At 45.5% G+C, this 22,000-nt stretch overlaps 1 protein-coding gene across 3 annotated transcripts in view; it reads right to left on the bottom strand.

The window, feature by feature from the left end:
- Positions 1-22,000, bottom strand: part of MAU2 (MAU2 sister chromatid cohesion factor) — a 297,343-nt gene that overhangs the window by 162,622 nt on the left and 112,721 nt on the right. For all 3 annotated transcript variants that reach the window (XM_068129792.2, XM_078786386.1, XM_078786387.1), the window contains 2 exons: positions 21,197-21,262; positions 20,674-20,757 (listed from right to left, as the gene is read on the bottom strand). In XM_068129792.2, the coding sequence (XP_067985893.2) occupies positions 20,674-20,757; positions 21,197-21,262 (150 nt within the window). The remainder of the gene's footprint in view (positions 1-20,673; positions 20,758-21,196; positions 21,263-22,000) is intronic.

Genomic DNA, 22,000 nt, shown 5'->3' with positions numbered 1-22,000 from the left:
TAATCTGGTGGTGAAAGAGGGCCGCATTCCAGTGGTTTGGGAACTGAGTACCCTCGTCCCTCTATACAAGGGGAAAGGTGACCCTCTGGAGTGTCTCTCGTACCGAGCGATAAAGTTATTGGAGCATGGAATGAAGGTATTGGAAAGGGTGTTGGAGAGGAGGATAAGGAAGAAGGTGAAGATCGACGAAATGCAGTTTGGATTTATGCCAGGAAGAGGAACGACAGACGCGCTCTTTATTGTGAGGAAGTTGCAGGAGAAGTTCATGGAGAAGAGGAAGAAGTTGTTTCTTGGGTTTGTTGATCTGGAGAAAGCATTCGATAGGATTCCACGCGAAGTATTGACATGGGCATTGAGGAAGTTAGGAGTGGAGGAATGGTTGATCAGAGTAGTGATGGCAATGTACAAAAGAGCGCACACAGCTGTAAGGACGAAGGACGGGAACAGCGGTGAGTTTGAGGTGAAGGTGGGAGTGCATCAGGGGTCGGTACTAAGTCCACTACTATTTGTAGCTGTGATGGAGGTGCTGGCTCAGAACGTAAAGGAGGGTTTACCGTGGGAGTTGTTGTATGCAGATGATCTGGTGTTGATTGCGGAAAGTATGGATGGACTGAAGGAAAAGATGAACAAGTGGAAGGAATGTATGGAGACAAACGGTCTGAAGGTGAATATAGGAAAGACGAAGGTGATGGCAAGTGGTAAAGCATGTGGTGAGGTGGAAAGAACTGGGAAGTGGCCATGTGCTGTGTGCAGGAAAGGTGTCGGAGTGAACTCCATTCAATGTACAATGTGCGCTGAGTGGGTTCATCAAAAATGTAGTGGTCTGAGAGGGTCATTAACCAGTGTGGCAGCTACATTCAAATGTAAGGTGTGCACAGAAGGAGCTGCAGATGGAGGAAATGGTGAATTGGATCTTGGAGACGGCGTGAAGCTGGAAGGTGTGAAAACATTTTGCTACCTCGGAGACATGCTGAATGGAGAAGGTGGATCAGACTCGGCAATGGTTGCAAGAGTGAGATGTGCATGGAAGAAGTTTCGGGAACTGAGTGCCGTGCTGATGAGGAGGGGAGTGTCGTTGAAGCTGAAGGGAAAGGTGTATGCTGCATGTGTGAGAAGTGTTATGATTTTTTGGAGCGAGACATGGGTAATGAACGTAGAGCAGCAACGAAGGCTGGAAAGGGTGGAAATGCGAATGGTTCGGTGGATGTGCGGAGTATCGTTGAGAGAGAGGAAGACAAATGATGAATTGCGAAAGATGATGGGAATAGACCCTGTGATTGATGCTGTGAAGAGGAACAGGTTGAGATGGTTTGGTCATGTGTTGAGGAAGGATGAAAGTGACTGGTTGAGAAGAGTGATGGAAATGAATGTAGATGAAAGTAGAGGACGGGGAAGACCGATAAAGACTTGGCTAAAGATGGTGGAAGAAGAAATGCGGGCAAGGGGGTTAACAAGGAGAGATGCAGAAAATAGGGCAAAATGGAGATTGTCATGGGGACCGCAAGGCTAACCCCCGCTCTGGCAGGGGAAATGGCCTTAAAATGCATGTTGTTGTTGTTGTTGTTGAAGTGGTTTGTGTGCGTGAAAAACCGCCAACACCCGAAGCACAGGGTCGTGAATGTAGAAGCAGGTTGCATTTCATTCACCGTGAATACATGGGGTCCACTAATGTTGGGACCACAAATGTCAAGGTCTGACAATACCTCAATTGAGAGACGAGTTATTTGCTGCATCACTCCAATGCAATAACATCACACAGTACATTTCTCTAAATTGTTGGCACACAGAACATATGATACATAACAACATGACCATCATTCTCACTGATGCTACAGAAGATAATTTGTGCACTTATTTGATAATTTGATAATTTCGTGGACTTGAATACAGGTCTCAAAGGCCATCTATGAAAGTGCAATACATACATTTTATCCACTTTACCGATTGCTACCTAAGTGTCGAAGACAGTAAAGGCCACATGTGCATTTTTGCAAGCATCAAATCTGTGATGATGATAAGTCAGGATCTGCAGAATAGAAAACATTTCATTAATTCTAGCCAGTTGAAATGCATAGCACAAAGATGGTGTTTGTCATTTGGCAAATTATTATTTATTCAAATTTCCAACAACTGTGTTCAAAATCGGTACTGGATCATATTCAGGAAAGCTATTTCATATGACTTTTTAGTTTTAATTATTTTAATTATTATTCCTTTTAATTACCTCCACCACCAAAGGTGGATGGAGGTTATGTTTTCACCCCTGTCTGTCTGTTTGTGAACAAAATATCTCAAAAAGTTGTGGACGGATTCGGACGAAATTTGGCAGCGATGTAGTGCATGTGATAACGACTAAACGATTAGATTTTGGTGAAGATCCGGAGTCGGATCCGGCTACTAGGAGTCTCATTATGTGTATCAGAGCGGGCTTGCCTCCAGCCCAGACCAGCACCCAATGCTGCCCTTAAAGTAAAGGCCACATAAACCTCAAATTCCCTATCTGTCTCACTCAGCGGTTTTGTCCTGTGTCATTCTGGATGAATCTGAGTGAGTAGGACCTGAGGTTAAGATAAGCATCATGTGTTTAGATTAAGTGGGCCCCATTGGGTTCTTTACCTCAATTGATTATTTGCTTTTTGTGTCCCCTTACCAAGGGTGCAAATCACTCCATTTATGACGAAACGTCTGATGCCTGACGTGGAGATCGGTTTCTGAGGTTTGGGACATGGAATGTAGGGACAACGACAGGGAGATCAGGAGAAGTGGTGGAAGTATTGGTCAGAAGAAGAGTGGACATATGTTGTGTGCAGGAGATGAGATGGAAGGGAAGTGGTGAGAATGGTGAAGGGTAGGCAGGGACAGAAATACAAGTTTGTGTGGCAAGGGTGCCCGGAGGGCGTGAATGGTGTTGGTGTCCTGTTTTCTGAGGAGTTTGGAGACAGTGTGGTGAGTGTGACTAGAGTGAGTGAAAGGTTGATGATGGTGAAAATGATGATTGGAAAGCTCTTGGTCAACGTCATCTCGGGATATGCTCCGCAGGTCGGTCGGACCGATGAAAAGAAGGACAAGTTCTGGTGTGCGATAGAGAAGCTGATGGAAAAAGTGAAAGATGAGGAAGTTGTTGTGGTAGGACGAGACTTAAATAGACATGAGGGAAGGAGTATGGACGGTTTTGAGGAAATTCATGGGGGTTACGGATATGGTGTGAGAAATGGTGAAGGTGAAAGGATTTTGGAGTTTTCTGATGGAGCTGATTTGTTGATTTGTAATACTCAGTTCCAGAAAGAGGATAATAAGCTTGTTACATACACGTCAGGTGGGTCGACGACAACCGTTGACCACCTGCTGGTGCGTAGGCGAGATAGGGGGCACCTCCGGGACACAAAGGTGATCCCGGGGGAGGAGGCTGTTTCACAGCACCACTTGGTTGTCTGAGACATAAGGGTGAAAGGTGCGAGGAGAGCTCGGCGGGTGAAGTACCAACCGAGAATTAAGGTGTGGAGGTTGGAAAAGGCGACGGCGTCAGGCTTTTTTTTTTTTTTTTTTTTGTTCTATACAACATCGAGCCTCATGAAAGAGCTAACATTAATCACACAGAAAGTCAAACCGTCACACAAAACACAAAAAACAAGGGGAGCGGCAGACAAGATGGGGAGAGAGGGGGAAGGACACAAACACAACATTTGAGAGCAGGGACATCGGGAGAAATGTGGGAGGGGGAGGACTTGGGGGGAGGTGGGAGAGGTAGAAAACATATGAACACTGCAAGGGCTCTGGGGTGAATTAGCAGGGGTAAAAAAGATCAAGGTTTTGGTTGGGGGAAAATAACAGATGGTGGTGAACAGCTGTTTTAAAGCCCTGGAGGGAGGAGTGGGATTGAAGGGAGTGGGGGAGTTTGTTCCAGAGGCGGGAGAAAAGGGGAATGAAAGAGTGAAGGTGAGCAGAGAGCCCAGATTTTGGCAGTTTAACCATAAGACGGTTGCAGGCAGATCTTGTGCGACCTGAAGGAATATTGGGGGACAGAGCACAGATAGAGCTGAGGGAGCAAGGCCGGAGAGGAGTCGGTAGAAGACAGAAAGACCACCAACCTGCCTGCGGTGAGTGAGTGAAAGGCCCTCGGAGTTAACTTCATCGCAGGAGATTCCAATGATTCTGAAAGCTTTGGCCTCAACAGCGTAAAGCCGAGCTCGGTGTGAGGCAGGAGCACCAGCCCAGAGGGGGGAACAGTATTCCATTGAGCTGTGGATGAAAGCCTTGTATGTGGTGAGGAGCTCAGGTGTGCCAAGGAAGGACTTCGCATGACGGAGGATGCCCAGTCGGCGACTGGCTTTGGAGGCCAGCTTGGAAATGTGGTTTTCCCAAGAAAGATCATGGCAGATAGTGAGACCCAAAAGCTTGAGAGACAAAACTTCTTGGAGAGGATTGTTGAGAAAGTAGATGGGAAGGTTTTCCAGTCGATCTTTTCGGAGAGACATAGTAAGAGTGTGAGATTTGTCAGGATTGAAAGACATGTTCCACTTGTTTTCCCAGTCTGTGATTTTGTCAAGGTCTGCAGAGAGTGAGGAGGCTGCAGACTGCCGATCTGAGGGATGAGGAATGGAGCAGCAGATAATGGAGTCATCAGCAAAGAGATAGAGAGGATTTTCCAGAGAGTCGGAGAGATCATTGATGAAGACCAGAAATAGCACAGGGCCCAGAACACTACCTTGGGGAACTCCAGCCAGAACAGGAGGGGAGATGAGAGAAATCCATTCAGGGCCACACGTTGCCTACAACCAGAGAGGAAGTCCGCAAGCCATGAGTGGAGATTTCCATGGATACCATAGGAGGAGAGTTTGGTGAGCAGAGCTGGGTGCCAGACCGTATCGAAGGCACGTGATATGTCAAGTGAGACAGCTCTGATTTCCTGTTTGGCATTGAGGCCCTCCATCCATTGTTGAGACAGCAGAAGCAACATGTCCAGAGTGGAATGACCTGGTCTGAATCCAAATTGATGATCAGAGATCAAGCCATTGGAGAAGGGGAAGGGCATTAAAAGAGAGCCTGAGTATGGTGGAGAATGATGTGGTTGAGCTTGAAAGTGGTTGGATGTCAATGAAAGATAGTCTGTTGGGAGCCGTTGGTGATGTATGTGGATGGACAAAAGGACTACCGAGGCACGCAGAAACGTGGTGGTGGGATGATGAAGTTGGAAAGAAGATTGACGAGAAGAGGAAGAAGTTCAAGGAGTGGCAGAAGGTGAAGGGTATGGGGGCAGAAAAGGCAGAGCATGAACGTTACAAGGCAGCCAAGAAGGCTGCAAAGAAAGAGGTAGCAAAGGCGCAGGAGGCATGCAGGAAAATGTTCGGAGAACGCTTGGATTCGGAAGAGGGTCAGAGAGTGGTATTCAGGATTGCAAAGCAGATAGCGAAAGAGGTGTGATGTGATGGGGGTGAGATGCTTGAAGGATGAAGTGGGACAAATTGTTGTGGGCCCACATGGAATTAAAGGAAGATGGAAGAGATATATGGAAATACTGTTGAATGCAGAGAATGAATGGGATGGCAACATAGAGAGTAACCCAGTTTTAGGACCAGCAGAGAAGATAACCGAGAAGGAAGTTGAGGGAGCGATAAAAGCAATGAAGAGTAGAAAAGCGGGAGGGTCGATGGGAGTTGTGGGAGATATGTTGAAGGCAGCGGGAAATTGGGGTGTGAAGAGAATGAAAGAGATCTGCAATCTGGTGGTGAAAGAAGGCCGTATTCCAGTGGATTGGGAACTGAGTACCCTCGTCCCTCTATACAAGGGGAAAGTTGACCCCCTGGACTGTGGCTCGTATCGAGCGATAAAGTTATTGGAGCATGGAATGAAGGTATTGGAAAGGGTGTTGGAGAGGAGGATAAGGAAGAAAGCGAACATTGACGAAATGCAGTTTGGATTTATGCCAGGAAGAGGAACGACAGACGTGCTTTTTATTGTGAGGCAGTTGCAGGAGAAGTACATGGAGAAGAGGAAGAAGTTGTTTCATGGGTTTGTTGATCTGGAGAAAGCATTCAATAGGGTTCCACGTGAAGTCGTGACATGGGCAAGTAGTGACAGGCTTACGATGTGCATGTAAGGACGAAGGACGGGAACAGTGGTGAGTTTGAGGTGAAGGTGGGAGTGCATCAGGGGTCAGTACTAAGTCCACTACTATTTGTAGCTGTGATGGAGGTGCTGGCTCGGAACGTAAAGGATGGTTTACCGTGGGAGTTGTTGTACGCAGATGATCTGGTGTTGTTTGCAGAAAGTATGGATGGACTGAAGGAGAAGATGAACAAGTGGAAGGAATGTCTGGAGACAAAAGGTCTGAAGGTGAATATCGGAAAAATGAAGGTGATGGCAAGTGGTAAAGCATGTGGTGATGTGGAAAGAACTGGGAAGTGGCCGTGTGCTGTGTGCAGGAAGGGTGTCGGAGTGAATTCCATTCAATGTACAATGTGCGCTGAGTGGGTTCATAAAAAATGTAGTGGTTTGAAAGGGTCATTAACCAGTGTGGCAGCTACATTCAAGTGTAAGGTGTGCACAGAGTGAGTTGCAGATGGAGGAAATGTTGAGTTGGATCTTGGACACGGCGCGAAGCTGGAAGGTGTGAAAACATTTTGTTACCTAGGAGATATGCTGAATGGAGAAGGTGGATCAGACTCGGCAACGGTTGCTGGAGTGAGATGTGCATGGAAGACGTTTTGGGAACTGAGTGGACTGCTGACGAGGAGGGGAGTGTCGTTGAAGCTGAAGGGAAAGGTGTATGCTGCAATTGCTGCATGTGTGAGAAGTGTTATGATTTATGGGAGCGAGACATGGGTAATATACGTAGAGCAGCAACGAAGGCTGGAAAGGGTGGAAATGCGAATGTTTCGGTGGATGTGTGGAGTATCGTTGAGAGGAAGACAAATGATGAATTGCGAAAGATGATGGGAAAGAGCCTGTGATGGATGCTGTGAAGAGAAACAGGTTGAGATGGTTTGGTCATGTGTTGAGGAAGGATGAAAGTGACTGGTTGAGAAGAGTGATGGAAATGAATGTAGATGGAAGTAGAGGACGGGGAAGACCGAGAAAGACTTGGCTAAAGATGGTCGAAGAAGAAATGCGGGCAAGGGGGTTGCGGGCAAGAAATGCCTTCTCAACAAGGACGAGGAACAAGGGGAGATGCAGAAAATATGTCAAAATGGAGAAGATTGTCATGGGGACCGCAAGGCCAACCCCCGCTCTTGCAGGGAAAATGGCCTTAAAATGCCTGTTGTTGTTGTTTGTTGTGGTCTCCCCTTACTGATATATAAATACCTTGAATTTCTTTTTAATTCACGTCACTGGAAGCTGAGTCACAATCAGACCTCAAGCATTGGTAAATTGTAAATTAGAGAAATAAGCACACCAATAAACTTGGGAGGCAAAATTAAATAATATTTTTCCATGATGCACCTTTTTTTTTTTTTTTTTTTTTTTAATTATTATTATTATTATTATTATACAAGATCGAGGCTCGTGAAAGAGCGAACATTAATCACACAGAAAGACAAACCGACACATAAAACATATAACATCGGGAGCGGTAGACAAGATGGGGAGAGAGGGGGAAGGACACAAACACAACATTTGAGAGCAGGGACCGAGAGACATGGAGACATCGAGAGATCTGAGAGAGGGCGAGGGCTTTGGGGGGGGGGCATGGGAAGGGGGCGGTGGGAGAGGTATAAAACATATGGACACTGCCAGGACTTCCAGGAAAGAAGTTGGAATTTCAAACAAGGTGGATCTGGGGTGAATTAGCGGGGGTAGAAAAGATCAAGGTTTTGGATGGGGGAAGATAAGAGATGGTGGTGAACAGCTGTTTTAAAGACCTGGAGGGAGGAGTGGGATTGAAGGGAGTGAGGGAGTTTGTTCCAGAGGCGGGAGAAAAGAGGAATGAAAGAGTGAAGGTGAGCAGAGAGCCGAGATTTCGGCAGTTTAACCATCAGAGGGTTGCTGGCAGATCTTGTGCGACCTGTAGGAATATTTGGGGGACAGAGCACAGAGAGAGCTGGGGGTGCAAGGCCGGAGAGGAGTCGGTAGAAGACAGAAAGACCACCTACCTGCCTGCGGTGAGTGAGTGAAAGGCCCTCAGAGATAGCTTCATCGCGGGAGATTCCAATAATTCTGAAAGCTTTGGTTTCAACAGCGTGAAGCCGAGCTAGGTGTGAGGCAGGAGCACTGGCCCATAGGGGAGAACAGTATTCCATTGAGCTGCGGATGAAAGCCTTGTATGTGGTGAGGAGCTCAGGTGTGCCGAGGAAGGACTTCGCACGACGGAGGATGCCCAGTCGGCGACTGGCTTTGGAGGCCAGCTTGGAAATGTGGTTTTCCCAAGAAAGATCATGGCAGATAGTGAGACCCAAAATCTTGAGCGACAGAACTTCTTGGAGAGGATTGTTGAGAAAGTAGATGGGAGGGTTGTCCAGTCGATCTTTTCGGAGAGACATAGTAAGAGTGTGAGATTTGTCAGGATTGAAAGACATGTTCCACTTGTTTGACCAGTCTGTGATTTTGTCCAGGTCTTCAGAGAGTGAGGAGGCAGCAGACTGCCGATCTGAGGGAAGAGGAATGGAGCGGCAGAGAGTGGAGTCATCAGCAAAGAGATAGAGAGGATTTTCGAGAGAGTCAGAGAGATCATTGATGAAGACCAGAAAAAGCACGGGGCCCAGAACACTGCCTTGGGGAACTCCAGCCTGAACAGGAAGAGGAGATGAGAGAAACCCATTCAGGGCCACACGTTGACGACGACTAGAGAGGAAGTCCGCCAGCCATGCGTGGAGATTTCCATGGATACCAAAGGATGAGAGTTTGGTGAGCAGAGCGGGGTGCCAGACCGTGTCGAAGGCACGTGATATGTCGAGGGAGACAGCTCTAATTTCCTGTTTGGCATTGAGGACCTCCATCCATTGTTGAGACAGCAGAAGCAGCATGTCCAGAGTAGAGTGACCTGGTCTGAAACCAAATTGATGATCAGAGATCAAGCCATTGGAGAAGAGGAAAGATTTCATATCCGAAGCAATGATGGATTCCATGACTTTGCTGATAATTGGGAGAAGGCTGATTGGTCTGTAGTTGCTAGGATCTGTTTTTGCACCTTTTTTGTGCAAAGCGGTGATGTTGGCTGATTTCCAAGCAGATGGCAGTTGACCTTGAGCAAAAGAGAGGGTGAAGAGAACAGAGAGAGGGTGAGATAGAGCAGCAGAGCAGGATTTTAGGACCCGTGGGCTGATGCCGTCGGGTCCAGTTGCAGAATCAGAGTCGAGGGTTGACAGAAACTTTTCCACCTTGTCAGGAGGAAAGGACACGGAGTCCAGGAGCAGCAGGGTACGACTGGGTATGGTGGGTACAGAGAGGGATGGGTTTGGGACACAAGATTTAGAGGCAAACACAGAGTTGAGGCATTCAGCTTTTTCACGTGCGGAGTCAGCTGTGTAGCCGTTTGAGGTGAGGGAGGGGATGGAGGGGGAACAAACACCAGAAACGGATTTGACCAGACGCCACCAGGATTTGGAAGAGGGAGACAGATAAGAGAGTTCGGTCTTGAGAACGGAGAGATATTGTTTCCTGGCTCTCCTGAGGGTGGACACACACTTGTTTCGGGCTTTGTGAAAGGAAATGAGATTTCCTTCCGTTGGATTTGCTTTCCAGGAGACGAAGGCAAGTTGTTTCTGGGCAACAGCCTCACCACAAGATTCCGTGTACCATGGACGGGAGGAAGGGTATGACAACTGAAGACGAGATGGGATAAATCTGTGCATGAGAGAGAGCAATTTACTTTGGAAGAATTCCCAGGATGAGTTGATGTCAGAGGTGGTAGAGATGGGAGACCAGTCCAGATGATTGATGGCTGCTTGAAGACCGTGCCAGTTGGCCTGAGTGAAATGCCAGACTCGTCGACGCTGAGCAGGCTCCCTGAGGATGGTCAGAGAGATGTCCACTTTAACAAGGACATGATCAGATGATCCGATCGGAGCAGAAGAAGAGCAGCAGACATTTTCAGGGAAGTTAGTCATAACCAAGTCCAGAAGAGAAGATGTTCCGTTGACTGAGATCCGGGTCGGGAAATTGACAGATTGTGTCAGTCCCAGTGAGTCGCAGAAGTCCTTTGCTGAGGAGCCATGGCTGGTGAGAGAGGTACCCACACCCAGCCAACTGGCATGATGACAGTTGAAATCACCACATATGAGGAAGAGAGAGTTGGGATGAGTAGATAGAAGTTGGTCCATATCATCAGACAGCGATATGTAGATGGAGTCATCACTGTTTGGTGGACGGTACAACACACATATGAACAAGAGGTGGGAGCGAAGGGGAAGCCGTAGCCAGAGGTATTCCTGGGGGTGAGGTGGAGAGAGTGCAGTGCAGGGCGAGTGAGGAAGAGAGTTTTTGATAAAGATAGCAACCCCGCCTCCAGGACGAGGCTCAGGTCTATCATACCGGAGGAGGGAGTAGCCCGGGAGAGATACTATGGAATCAGAGACATCATAAAGGAGGAAAGTTTCTGTTAAGCAGATCACGTCTGGTTTGACAGAAGCAACCTGTATGGAGAGATCAGTTAAGTTTGAACGAAGGCCCCGGATGTTTGAGGTCCATACCGTTAATGAAGAGGAAGGGGGAGCATCAGATACAGAACAGGGGGGAGGAGGGGTAGGGTAAGATGTGGAAGAGGTGGAAAAGATAGGGAGAGCTGTTGAAGGTGTGTCAGAGATTTCAGAATAGCTCGGAGAAAGGGAAGGATGGGGCGGACAAAAGGTTTGATGGTGATTGGGTGAGCCACAATGAGGTGTTATTTGAGGAGGGGGAAGAGCGAGGCAGAAGGTTGGGGGAGATGGAGGTGAGAGTTTGAAGGGGGAAGAAGCGGGGAGGACGCTTTGAGGAGGGGGAGTCAGAGGGGGGAAATTGAGAAGCAATGAGGGTGGGGAGATTTGAAGGGGAGGGGTGAGGGGGGAGTTTGGGAGGGAAGGGACAAGGGGAGGGATTTGAAAGGGATGGGATATGGGGGAGATTTGGAGGGGAGGGGTGAGGCAGGAGTCTAGGAGGGGAGGGGCGAGGGGGCGTCTTGGCGGGGAGGGGTGAGGGGGTAGTTTAGGAGGGAGGGGGCAAGGGGGGAGATTTGAAAGGGATGGGTGATGGGGAAGATTTGGAGGGGAGGGGTGATGGGGAAGATTTGGAGGGGAGGGGTTATGGGGAAGATTTGGAGGGGAGGGGTGAGATTGGATTTTTGAAAGTGTACGATTTATGGGAAACGAACATTTATTGCAAAATGAGTTTCTTGTGACCTTCGAGTTAAAAATACGTTTAAGGACGCTGGATGGAGGATGGAGTGCAGGAGAGTTTAGGGAATGTAGAAAAAAGGCACTATAGGAGATGGATATTTTTTTTGGGATGAATTGATTTGGTGAGCAAGTCGAAAGCAGCCTTTTAAAGAAGAAGAAGAATAAGGTGTTATAAAATATGACGGAATACATAACTTGAGGGGAAAGTGTAAACATTGAAGGTTAATGAGTGAAAACTATCTGGGGAAATGGGGGAGAAACACGTGGTCGAAGAACGAACGAACAAGAATGAATAAACGAATGAGAACAGAGAAGGGAATTTTTTTTTTTTTTTTTTTTTTTTTTTTTTTGAGTTGAGATTTACACAAGGAAGTAGGCTATGGGTGAAAAGTCTGGGAATACAGAGAACGAAAGTTATTGGATCACAAAACGACGGACCGCTGAGAGAAAAACAAAGCCTCAAGGTTGTACAGTGCACACTGTACAAGGCCTCAAGACACGACACGGCAAACAGACGATCAATTTATGAAAGATAAACACCGAGAAACAACCAAAGTTGCACACAATAACTTCACACACCGAAAGATAAATACAGTTTCGACAAAATACAATTGTGAACAGACTTAACTTCGAAAAACGTGGAGACCGTGTGGAGCTTCGAAAATCCCTCCCACCTTTATTGCACATGCGCAACAGCCGCTTGAGCATCCTGCAGAGTTCATCTCTGGCAGGTTCTGGTTCATCCCGTTAAAGAGACCGAGCCCTTTGCAATGCATTTGTAGGTGTCAAATATGCCTATAGATTGTCCATTGACAATAAGATTTCTTGAACATGTCTTTATATAGTTACGTTTGTAGAGGGTAGGCAATGATTACCTTAGTCCAGGTAGGATTGCATAGGTAGTGTGCTCCGACTGTCATGAAGAAGAAGAAACCCGAATGTATCATAAGTCGGGATCCGGCAGACCGTATGTCGTGTCAGCGCATATCTTCGTTCCCATCATGAGGGGTGGGGTTATGTTAATTAGTTAGGGATTATAGGTAATTAATCCCCTGTATGTAATGGCCTCTGTTAGTTTTCCTCTGTTCCTTATGACACCAGCAGCAAACCCACAAAGCCAGGAAATCGCGCATTTATCACACTAAATAAAAGCGACCGGAAAAGGGACATTCAACTACCACTGGTGCTGCAGCCGCCACCTCGCAACTCAAGCAGGCAGGTCCGGAAGGCCACGCCCCGAAGAAGAGTGATTGGTCCGGGATTGATTGGCGCAAGGACTGCTAAGATAGAACTATGGGATTGGTGGAGCAGGCACGGATGACGTCAGAGCCTTGAGTATAAAAGAACGCTCTCCCCGACATTTCCTCCTCTTGACTTCCTCGCATCTTCTGGCTTTGGTGGTGAACGTTCATGATTTCATATCTCGCTCTGCTTCGGGATTTCATGGCGAGCGGTCAGAGTTCACAGCGCTCCTGCGCGAGGGGAATTCATTGACGAGCACGTGAACATTTTGTAGCGCTCTTGCGCCGGGGACATTGGAAGTCTGGACGATCGGGAGGACGAGCGCGGCTGAGTGAACAAGAGCGGCGGGGGCCTTTTTCCCACCAGGGCCGGTGCCGCGTCCGGATTGCACGCTCGGGGCTTGGACGATTCCTGACGAGGTTCAAGAGCAGATCGGAGCTAAGTGCCCACAAAAAGAACACATTTATTTTCCAGTTATTTTTCCCCTTGTGTTGTATTCGAGTGCGAGTGGGGACATCCTGCTTAGGAATCTTATTTTGCCGTGTTTTATTCTGTTACCGGTTTTTCTTTCATAAAGCTGGTATTTTTGTGCATTTTAATTCCGTGTCGGCTTGGAATTGATTATCCAGGTGCGAAGACGGCCAGTGGGCCCATGCAGGGAAGCGTTCACAGCTCTTCCCCCCAATCTCCCTCCCGCGCGTATAACGAAGGTCCAACATTGGATCGAACGCCTTGGAGTTAAAGCTCGTTTGGTCATCTGTGTCGCCCTGCGGTGTTCACTACAGGGTAGACACACGACAATATGTTAACATCAAAATATCTCTTGTAATTTAATTCTGCAATAAAAATTATTTGGTGCATTTTAAGTTTGGCAAAAAAAGCCGTGAGAAAGTATTTAATACAAATTTATTAGAAAATTCACAGGAAAGATCTTGGCAGATAGTGAGACGCAAAAGCTTGAATGACAGAATTTCAGAAAGTGTATATGTACAAAAAGTATGTGTGGAAATACAAATTTGTTGTTCCATGCTTCTGCACGTGACCAGAAGTAGGTCAAGAGTGGCCTATAAAAAGACGGCTGCAAGCACCAGATGGTTCGCTTTGGCTTGAAAAGGCTTGTGGACCACAAGCGAAACATTACCCGAGACTAATTCTGCTCTTGCGGTTCACATCAAAAATCGGAAAGCTCATTTTAGTTTTCTTTTTTGGTTGGCTGTGCTTGTTTGTAATATTATTTATATATATATACATACATACATACATACATACATACATACATACATACATACATACATACGTACATACATGGCCAAAAATATTGGCACCCTTGCACTTTTTTCAAATATCTCACAATTTTCTCAAAAAATAAGTTGAAATTGACAAAAGTATTTTGTCTCCACAATTCTTTATTTCACTGTTAACATTACAGAACCTTTGTTTTTGATTCAGAACTTAATATATCCTTTTAAATCAGACAATAAAAAGAAATGGCATTGACAAAATTATTGACACCTTGGACCTAATATTTGGAAGCACGGCCTTTGGACAAAATAACTGCAGTCAAGCGCTTCCTATAGCCATGAATGAGCTTCCTAATCCTCTCTACTGGCAGTTTGGCCCACTCTTCTTGTGCAAACTGCTCCAGTTCTCCCAGATTTGAAGGATGCTTTCTCCCAACTGCCGTTTTCAGATCTCCCCACAGGTGTTCAATGGGATTTTGATCTGGACGCATTGCTGGCAACTACAGAACAGTCCAGCGTTTTGTCTTGAACCATTCCTGGGTGCTTTTTGAAGTGTGTTTGGGGTCATTGTCTTGCTGCAAGACCCATGACCTTCGACGGAGACCCAGCTTTCTGACACTGGGCTCCAAAATGCCTTGGTAATCTCCTGATTTCATGATGCCATGCACACATTCAAGGCACCCAGTGTTAGAGGCAGCACAGCAACACCAAAACATCACTGAACCTCCTCCATGTTTGACTGTAGGGAAGGTGTTCTTTTATTTGAAAATGAATGAATGAATGATCGTTTTAAGGCCATTTTCCCCGCTAGAGCGGGGGTTAGCCTTGCGGGCCCCATGACAATCATGGTTCCCTGTTTGAGGCAATGTTTTTATGGCCGGATGCCCTTCCTGACGCCAACCCTTGGTCATGCTCTTACGATGCGGAGGGATACGGGGTACCGATTCTAAATCGGGGTACACACCGTGATCATTCATCCCAGCAAGCTGGTACTCAATTTGCCGACCTCGGAAGGATGACAGGCTGAGTCAACCCCCCCTGGCGTTAATTCAGCGATCGACCGGGATTCGAACCCAGGATCGTCGGATCCCAAGCCGGCACCCTAACCGCTAAGCCAACACCAGGCTTTGTGCCATTTATATTACAACACCATTGTGCCATTTATATGAAATATTGGCAGACACTCCTCAGTGACTCTATATTCCATCACTTCTGAGAGAAGGAACTTGGCTTATCTTTTATTTGAAGGCTTCATTTTGTTTTCTGGAAACAGATGATGTGCTTAACCAAAAAGCTCCAATTTAGTCTCAGCTGTCCACATGACATTCTCCCAGAAGGATTTTGGAAAACTCCAGTCGGGCTTTCTTTTGTCTCTCTCAGCAGTGGGGTCCGACCATAGAATCCCCTTTCATCGAGTTGACGATGGATGGTGCGAGTTGAAACTGTCGTACCTTGTGTCTGAAGGTCAGCTTGAATCTGTTTGGCAGGTGGTCGAGGTGCTTTCTCCACAATTTGAACAATCCTTCACTCCAATCTTCAATCAAATTTTCTCTTGCTGCCACGTCCAGGGTGGTTGGCAAGTGCCATGGGTCTTAAACTTCCTGATAACATTGCGGACGGTGGACACAGGAACATCAAGGTCTCTGGAGATGGACATGTAGCCTTGAGATTGTCCATGCTTGGCTACAATCTTGTGTCTGACCTCATCCGACATTTCTCTGGTTTTCTTTCTTTTCTCCATGCTCATTGCGGTACACACAGTGACACAAAACAGCAGATTGACTCCTTTTCTCCATTCAAACTGGTTGAATGAGTGATTTTAATATTTGAGGCACCTGCAACTCACCATTGGTGAGTTCAATTCCAAAGTAAAGGAGAATCACCTCCTTGAAATCTTATTATTTCTAACAACTTCTAAAAGGTGCCAATAATATTGTCCAGGTCATTTTAGGATTTCTGTGTGGAATAAGGCAAATTGCTCTGTGGTCAATCTGTGCCTTTAGGGGGTTAAGTCAAGTTAGGGGGTTAAACCTGTGTATATTAACGGCTTAGATCGGTTACAAATAAACGATCAGCAGTATGTTGTCCTGATGAGGGAAAAAAATAAGCCCTCATCAGGACGGCATGGTGTTGAAGTTGTGGGGACTCACTCCTATGGAGGAGGGGTCCAATTGTATGACCATGCATTCTGGCCCTTTGGGGTCAGGATGCATGTGTTTTGATTGACCATGTGCTTCAGCCTTTGGGTTGAGGTGCATGTGTATGCCAATAGGACAGTCTTGATAGACGGTGTGCCTTGGCTGTGGGGTCAAGGTGCACGTCCAAGGCTGTTTAAATGTTTGGTTTTTTTACGTTTTTTATTATAAAAAAGGCAGCCTCATGAGGCCCATAACAAGGGCGAAATCTACATCGACATCTCTGCCTTTGTCTATTTGTGACCATAGAGCATTAATCTCAGTCTACAAAGACTTGAGTACCATGCAGACGTCTCCTAGTTTGGAGGTGATGTGTTGGTATAATTTATGTGCAGGACATCAGTGTCATGTCATAGGGTTAGTGTGCTTCCTTAGTTAAATTTAATATTCCTGACTGCAAACCTCCTAATTGTCGAGGAGCAGGGCAGCGTCAATGTGTCAGCGTGGCAGGCTACACTTCTTGCCAACAGGTTGTGCAGCAATTGCTGTAGTGAGACTCGATCTGTGCCTTGCTTCCTGGTCAAGTTAGGGGGTTCAACGTGTGTGTGTGTGGTGTGTGGTGTGTGGTGTGTGGTGTGTGTGTGTGTGTGTGTGTGTGTGTGATACAGACTTGGCATTTAATATGGATTTTTTTTTTTTGTGGGGGTGAACTTACTTTTCAAGATGACTTCGAACCAAAAGTTCATTGGAATTATGTTGAAATTATTCTAGATTTTGTTTATGTGACCTTTAAAAGAAACAAAAACCACATTTGACATTTTGAAGCAAATAAATTGATCCTTGAAAGTGATGTAAACTGATATCGAACTCAATTCACGGACAGTACTGTTAAACTTCTGTGCGTTTTCCAGAAGTATTTCTTTATTTTGCACATTAGCCAATTTTTTTTAAACAAAAACAAAAGTTAAATTAGGACTGGGATTACGGACAGTAAAATTACAGTTCAGTACTTCGTGTAACCCCCACGAGCATTCAGGAGAGCACGTACACGTCGAGGCATGCTGTTCACGAGATTTGCCAAGGTTTGGACAGGAATCGCTTGCCATGCAGTGACAATAGTCTGCTGCAATTCACGCACAGAGGCAGGTTGCTGGTCCAAGTTGTCGATTTGACGCGTTAATTCTGCCCACAAGTTCTATATCGGATTCATATTCAGGGACATGGCAGGCCACTCCATATGCTCTACACCACGGTCAGCAAGAAAGTGTTGGATCATGCGAGCACGATGAGGCCGTGCATTGTCATCTTGGGAGACAAAGTTTCCTTGAAAGGCTGCATGAGCAAATGGAAGCAATGTTTCTTCCAGAATGGCCCTGTACTTGCTGGTTCAGGTTTCCATTCAGAACAACCAGGTCAGTTTTGCCCCCTGCATGAAAAGCAGCCCAAACGGTGACCCCACCACCTCCAGCTTGGACTCTTGGCACTATACAATCTTCGTTGTAGGCTTCCTGCACTTGTCTGCACACTCGGACGCGGCCATCTTGATGATAGACCAGAAATCTAGACTCGTCACTAAAGATCACGTGATTCCAGTGTTCTGGCTACCATTGACGGTGCTCTCTGGCCCACTGCAATCAGCGCTGACAGTGTTGTCTGGTCAGGCGTGGCTTTCTCAGGGGATGCCTGGCACGATAGCTTGAACCAGTCGTTGGTTGACTAGCCTTCTGGATACAGGCACATGTCAGTTGCTGCCACTCAGCCCGAAGCCACTTAGCTGACTTGGAACGGCCATTGTGGACTAACCAGTGCAGCTGGCGATCATCCCTCCTTGTGGTACTGCGGCGACGTCCTGGCCTCGGTATTGGAGTAGGGACACCCCTCTGAGCATTTCGTTTCAGGATCTTTAACACCTGACCTTGAGTGATGCCATACTGCCGAGCAATAGCACGCTGTTTCATGCCGGAATTTCGTAAAGCCACCACTCCATGACAAACAGCATTGTTGAGTTGACAGACCATCTCCAGAGGAAGCGGCAATAACTTTTGTGGACGTGCAGCAGTTGTTTTCCACTAATACAGAATGCAACAACCCTTGTATACCCGATTGTGATGCCAATCGTCAAATGTACCTGTCCGTACATTTTGTCATGCCACCTGTGATATAATCCTGTTATTGACTTCTTGCTGCGGCAGACAATCAGTGACATGGTTCTTTTAATAAAGAAATCACCGAAGCGAAAAACGATAACTCACCAGATTGATATATTGAGTTCAGAAAGTAAACCCAAGTCAAGAAAAATATATATTCCATATGAAATGCCAAGTCTGTATATATACAGTCACATGAAAAAGCAAGTACACCCCATGTAAAGTTTTGACTTTTTCAACATATTTCAACATACAGCTATTTGATCTTCATTTCAACAATATTGATCGATAAAGGTGATATAATATAACAAATATCATGAAACATTTACATTTTGTAGTCCATTGTATAATTTAAATAAACATAAATGCTAATTTCGCATGTGGAAAAAGTAAGTACACCCTTCGCTCGAAAGGTGGTATTGCCCCCTTTGGCAGAAACAACCTCAAGTAGGCTTTCTTATAACTGTCTACCAGTCTCTGACATCGACTGGGAGAAATTTTTGCTCACTCCTCCATGCAGAATTCTTTCAGCTGTGCGATGTTTGAGGGGTTTCTTCCATGCACAGCTCGTTTCAAATCCCCCCACAACATCTCGATGGGATTTAGATCCGGGCTTTGACTTGGCCATTCTAGAACCCTCCATTTCTTTCTTCACAGCCATTCCTTGGTGGATTTACTGGTATGTTTAGGGTCATTGTCATGTTGCAAGGTCCACCTTCGGTTGAGCTTCAACTTTCCGACAGATGGCCTCACATTATCCTCAAGCACCCTCTGGTACAATGAAGAATTCATAGTGGATTATATGATGGTGAGCTGCCCAGGCCCTGATGCAGCACAGCTGCCCCAAACCATAATATTTCCACCACCATGCTTTACAGTTGGCATCAGGTTCTGCTGGTCAAATGCTGTCTTTGGTTTTCGCCAAACATGTCTTCTGGTACTGTGGCCAAATAGCTCTACCTTTAACTCATCTGTCCAGAGCACATTGTTCCAGAAGTGCTGGTCTTTGCCTCGGGGTTCATTGGCAAACTTTAGTCTTGCCCTGATGTTCTTTCTGGACAGCAAAGGTTTCCTCCTGGCACACCTCCCATGTAGATCAAATTTGTGCAGCCTCATTCTCATGGTAGACTCGTGCACTTTGACATCAACAGTGACAAGAGCAACCTGAAGGTCTTGTGATGACATTCTGGGGTTCTTAGAGACTTTCAGCATCTTGCGGTCTGCTCTCTGGCTGAACTTGCTGGGGCGGCCTGGCCTGAACAAGTTGGCAGTTGTTTGGAATCTTCTCCACTTGTAAATGATCTTCCGGACAGTCGAATGATTGATTTCAAATTGTTTGGAGATCTTTTTAAATCCATTCCCAGACTCGTAGGCATCTATAACCTTCTTTCTGAAGGCCTCAGAGAGCTCTTTTGGTCTCGGCATGGTGACGCCACACACTTCAACAACAAAGAGCAAACCAAACTAAATGTCTGAGGTTTAAATAAGACAGGTTCCTCCAAGATCCTCTCTAACGATGTTCTAATCATTTGCACCTGAGCTGGTGCACCTGATTCTAATTTTAGGTATTTGAAGTAGTGATAAATGTAAGGGTGTACTTACTTTTTCTACATGCGAAATTTGCATTTATGTTTATTTAAATGATACAATGGACTACAAAATGTAAATGTTTCATGATATTTGTTGTATTACATCACCTTTATCTCTCAATATTGTTGAAATGAAGATCAAATAGCTGTATGTTGAAAAAGTCAAAACTTTACATGGGGTGTACTTACTTTTTCACGTGACTGTATCTATATTCATCTCTCAAAACATACTCTCCAGAGCATCAATGCCACCAAAGCAGCTTCCGGAGCAAGGGTTATACTGGGTGGTTTGCCATTGCTTTCCCAGCAATAGTTAGGGCAGGAATTTGTAATTTGTTCAGAGTGTAGACAATAGCTTGAATACTCTTAGTGAAGGACACCGTGGGGTATTTTGCGTCCACCAAATAATGCCAACAGAAGGGACACCCATTTAACATCCATCTGAGTGAGACACACATATTGAATCACCCAGGCAGTAAAACACGAGCATGACAGTTTATGGCTGGGTCAGTATTCAAACCCAGACTCGACAACTTTGAGGTGTGTGTGTGTGTGCGTGCTTTTAGTAGCCTCGGCCATCTTGCCAGCCCTAGTACTGCACAATAAAACCTGCATATTAAAATATTTAAAAGTTTAACAACGAATGCTTCACTGGAGAGGGATAAAGGGACTTTCAGGCCACACTGTACAGTCACTCAATTTGAAAAGGAAATCTTGAAATAAACAGAACCAATGCACAGACAAAAGTGACACAAATCAAGGTCCCAGAGTCTGATTAAGGTTGTTTTAGGAATAAGGACCGTGGGTACAAAAGTGCCAAATAAGTTCATAAAGCATATATAACATAATATATGAGAAGAAATTCCACACATTCCTTTCTTTCAAGGTCTTTGGTACCTCGAGTGATGATCACAAAGCAATAAAGTCACTGACTTATTTTGCCTTCTGAGAAATAGGCCCGACAAAGTCAAGTGTAAGCGTGGTAAGAAAGGGTACACGTGCTGAGTTCTTACATCCTGATGCCTGTTGCCTTCCCGGATGTACACACTTGCAAGATTCGTCACAATGTACGTCCAGAGCTCTTGATGCGTCGTGAGCTGTTGAGAATACATTGTTCTTTAGCTCCTCTACTGTCACCATCAGTTAACAGGTGCAATAACTTGCTTGGGGTGGGAACTCATTGATCAAAGTGACTGAGCATACACTTTTTCTCGACTACGACTGTAGTGCTAAAACATTTGATAAATCGACATGGGAAATTTTGATCGAATGTGGATTCTATCACTTACATTCAATGCTAAGTGTATAATGTCACATTTACAAAGCTAATCTCTGTTTTAGCAAAAGTTTAGCCATAGGAGGAATTTTTTTTTTCTGAATCTTCAAGCAATGTTGAAGTTGTTAAAATCTACCAAAGAAAAATAGATTCACCATCCTTGGTATAGAGTTCCAAGAAATATTTTATATGAAAGATCTATGAGGAGAATGTAAAGCAAAATTGCACGCGAGTAACATTTTTACTTTTGAAAAACCCACCCGCAATGCTGTTGTGAACTGAGCTTCCGCACTGTCCATGCAGTTTACAGACACACTGTAAAGACCCTGAAAGGACAGGGGATGAGGGTATTCGTGACAGTTTCAAAAACGGTAAAATCATTCCAGGAAACAATAACAGTCAAGAAAGAAATCCAAACTTCTTTTGCTTGCACTCTGCAGGGAGAATCAGACATATCAACTGTTTGGCAAATCTACATCCACTGTATCCTGAATCACTCAATCATATTTCTGTTATAGCGAGTACTTCAATTTGAGGATTCATAAAGAAAGCAAACTAGAAAATAGAATTCGACTCCAACCACAATACATGTTAACCCCCCTGTTATACATGATCTTCACTAAATGTCTGGTGAAAAATTAAAGGTCATGTGAGACAGAGAGAGAGAGAGTGCAAGAGATAAAAGAGAGATAAGTAGAGACAAACATTAGATGTTGCTAACTCGAGATGTTATGATCTGTAAAGGGATTTTCAAAGGGCAGATGATGACCTTTGACCAGTTGAACCCAAAATTAAACATTTCATTTTCGTGTCACAGTCCATACTTGGACCAAGTTGGGTTGAAATCCCTTCTCTGGTTCACAAGTTATTGTGGTGACAACGATTTTCAATTCAAGGTCACATGACCATTTACCTTTGGAACCCAAAATTGAATCAGTTAGCATTTGCATCATCGTACATACTTGTATCGAGTTTGATCAAAATCCCTTCTGTGGTTCACAAATCATAGTTACGAAAATATGCTACATACACACGGACAGACAAATCAAAAACAAGGCTGCCAG

This window comes from Myxine glutinosa, chromosome 11 (genome assembly GCF_964187855.1).
Source record: "Myxine glutinosa chromosome 11, kmMyxGlut1.1, whole genome shotgun sequence".
NCBI classification, from domain to species: Eukaryota; Metazoa; Chordata; class Myxini; order Myxiniformes; family Myxinidae; genus Myxine; species Myxine glutinosa.
Note: the sequence above shows the minus strand (reverse complement) of the source record. Positions and strands in the feature narration are given on the sequence as shown.